At 33.4% G+C, this 2,836-nt stretch overlaps 1 protein-coding gene across 1 annotated transcript; it reads right to left on the reverse strand.

The window, feature by feature from the left end:
* Positions 1-203: 203 nt before the first annotated feature.
* On the reverse strand, positions 204-1,951 carry LOC145047221 (NmrA-like negative transcriptional regulator family protein). The gene is made up of 5 exons (XM_078995460.1): positions 1,601-1,951; positions 1,257-1,391; positions 910-1,147; positions 621-824; positions 204-529 (listed from the first exon to the last, which is right to left on the reverse strand). Exons 1-5 carry the CDS (start codon positions 1,844-1,846, stop codon positions 363-365), a joined length of 990 nt encoding a protein of 329 aa, XP_078851586.1. The 5' UTR covers positions 1,847-1,951; the 3' UTR covers positions 204-362.
* Between the last annotated feature and the right edge of the window lie 885 nt (positions 1,952-2,836).

The following is a 2,836-nucleotide window of genomic DNA, read 5'->3' on the forward strand; positions in this document are numbered from 1 at the left end:
TTTTGTTTTACTTGTTCAAGTAATATTGCAGGGTTTGCAAAGAGTCCTAAAATGATCATAAAAAATGTATTATCTAATCCCCAAACAATCATTTATTACCTGTCATTTAAAATCGTAACAGTCCACAATCATATAAAACACAAATCCAAGCAACCCCTAAACTTTATCATCAGTTGGTATTATTTTTCCAAAAAAAAAAAACATGGAAACAAAAATAAATAACACTCAAACTTTGGCTTCAAACATCCAAGACTACTAACTTATAGTTAATAAAAACAAAAACTTCAAAAGACACAAGATATGGTTAATAATTATCACATACTTCAGTTCTACCAACAAATTAATAAATAAATCCCCAAAAATCATATTAAGGTATCTAAATACTGACTTATGGTAGTGTACTTTAAATTAGGATACAACATCGACCCTTCCACACCTCCACATTCCTCCACTTGAAAACATGTCTGAAACCCCTTCACAAATGCCGCGTAAATGAACACCATTTCCATGTTATCTGGATATGGAGTTTCTGAAAATCCAACATTTTTTATCAAGTCTATGATGTCAATTATAGCAATGTACTTTCGCAAATGTTTCATTTTATTATATTATTATTATACCTTTAATCTTTTTTAGAAGATTTTCTTCCATGACATAAATCTTTTCAAGCTTCTTCCCAATCTTCCCTTCCCAAATCTCAGCAAGTTCATTCATGGAGTACATATTCCCTTGTGGTCTTAAATATAACACCTTATTTAGAGTACGTGGATCCTCCATTGTACTAATTGTGAATTTAGCTACATCTGTTTCTTTCATAAACACACCTACAAATTTTATAAAAAGTTCAGTGTCACTCTTTTATTTTAGTTTGGGATACTGATAATTTCTATCATGATTTAACAAACTTACCTTTGACATTTCCATTTCCAAATATGGTGATTTTATCTCTGGGAGGAGCTTTCAAGCCGGGTTGAACTAGAGAAGGAAGCAAGTAACTCATGAAAAAGTTACAAGATATGAAGGTGTATGGAATGGCTTGAGCTTCTACAAGTCGTCGAATTTCTGCTTTCCTTGAATAAAAGCCTTGATCCATGTCGGATATATGAGTTTTATCTGGATCTAATCCGAATTCTGAAGGGATAAATCTCTACAAGGATTTTGTTTTTTTCAATAAAATGTGGATGTAATTGCTTACTTTGTATTTTCTAGGATGAAACTTTATAATGGATAGAGGATGAAATTTAAAGGAACATGACCTCAATGCATCCAGCTTTCGTAATGGCGGAAATGAGAGGCTTCTGATCAAGGACCTGTTTCGAGTTTACTGCGCATATCACAACCTTCACTTGCTTAATCGCTTCGATGAGGCTTCCTTCATCATGCAATGAACCCTAGAATTCACCCAACCAACACATTATTGTCATTCGTATAAACTCAATTATCAACAAAATCGTGTTCCATCGACAAAATTTCAAATTCAAAATCGGTAACACAATGAGTACTGACTGAATGGACAATGTAATTGCAATTTGCAACAATCAACGATGGAGAGACTATCAAAATTGGGAATTCCGTCAATAGCGGTGGTGCTAGAACTTACCTCGAGGATAATGGCGCCGGAATCGATGAGAATTTGAAGTTTGCGGGACTTTTCGGGGTCGGAGAAACTGGTGGATCTGACGAGGCAATATGTAGGATGAGATGCTTCGAGGCTAGCGTTTGCAAGTTCAAAACCTAATCTACCGGTTACTCCGACTATCAGTATAGACGATTTTTTCTTCTTCGGATCCGCTGATAGTTCCATTTCTTGTGATAGTATCGGAAATCGGTGGCAGCAGTGTTTCATTAACCACAGTTTACGGCTGACCACGGCGAGTCCAGGTGGCGTATGGCGTGTGGCGTGTGCTGCACCTTGGGATTTATAAAATAATGTGTTTAAAAAAATAATAAAATATCTTGGAAAAGAAATACAAACCTCGTTGCTGTACTATTTATGTAAATTTATACACTATTCATTTGAAAAAAAAACAACATTTTTATAAGTTAAATATTAATATTATGAAACTAAATATGTTAAAGACGGGTGGGAGCGAGCTACGGGAAGGCACGTTATTCTGATGTGGCATGCAAATAACGTTGGTATCACGGGCAGAACACCGCTCACGGTCCTGTGATTAGGTGTTGGTTATTTGGTGTTTATGTGGTAACGGGACGAAACACGCATATATACATATTAAGGGTCTATTTTTCGATCGTTGTGGAACGGTCACAAACTTTAAAAATAAATAAATAATAACTTTTTTTAGAATAACAATAGTTAAAAATAACTCTATATAAATGTTTATATTGCTACATTTAAAATCAAAAAACAATGTTTGATGTTTTAAATAATTATAATGATAGAAATTAAAACGTTAAAAAAATAAATTTAAAAAAATTAATTAACAATAACAACAACTATAAATAACATTAAACCATATATTATATTTAATTTTATTAATGAGTAAGTCGTGAGTAGAAGTCGTTCAAACGGTTGAAATTGTGCAGTTATAATAGATGTATTTATTATTATATAATTCAAAATAATCATTATATTATATCAATTTAATATACGAATTATTATATCAATTTAGTATACGATATGTTCACCGGTGTACTCTATCCCCGACATGGTTGCCTTTAGGACATTTATTGCTGAGGAATCCCCTTAGCAATAGTGTCCGTCCCGATGATGATCCTTAGGCTAGGTCCCTTATGATAGGTGTTTAGGGATGTAAAGTGAGGATAACAGGAACGGGTAATCGGGTTATTGTTGATTGATGAAATTAATAAACTT

This window comes from Lactuca saligna, chromosome 5 (genome assembly GCF_052625555.1).
Source record: "Lactuca saligna cultivar CGN05327 chromosome 5, ASM5262555v1, whole genome shotgun sequence".
Classification (NCBI taxonomy): Eukaryota; Viridiplantae; Streptophyta; class Magnoliopsida; order Asterales; family Asteraceae; genus Lactuca; species Lactuca saligna.

What these genes read in the sequence shown, in the direction of transcription:
- LOC145047221 (XM_078995460.1), bottom strand. Translation starts at nt 1,846, where the DNA reads ATGAAACACTGCTGCCACCGATTTCCGATACTATCACAAGAAATGGAA. An exon ending in CGAAAGCTGGATGCATTGAG is followed by an intron (nt 1,148 to 1,256) that starts GTCATGTTCCTT and finishes AAATCCTTGTAG; the next exon opens with AGATTTATCCCTTCAGAATT. An exon ending in TCTTCTAAAAAAGATTAAAG is followed by an intron (nt 530 to 620) that starts GTATAATAATAA and finishes TTGGATTTTCAG; the next exon opens with AAACTCCATATCCAGATAAC.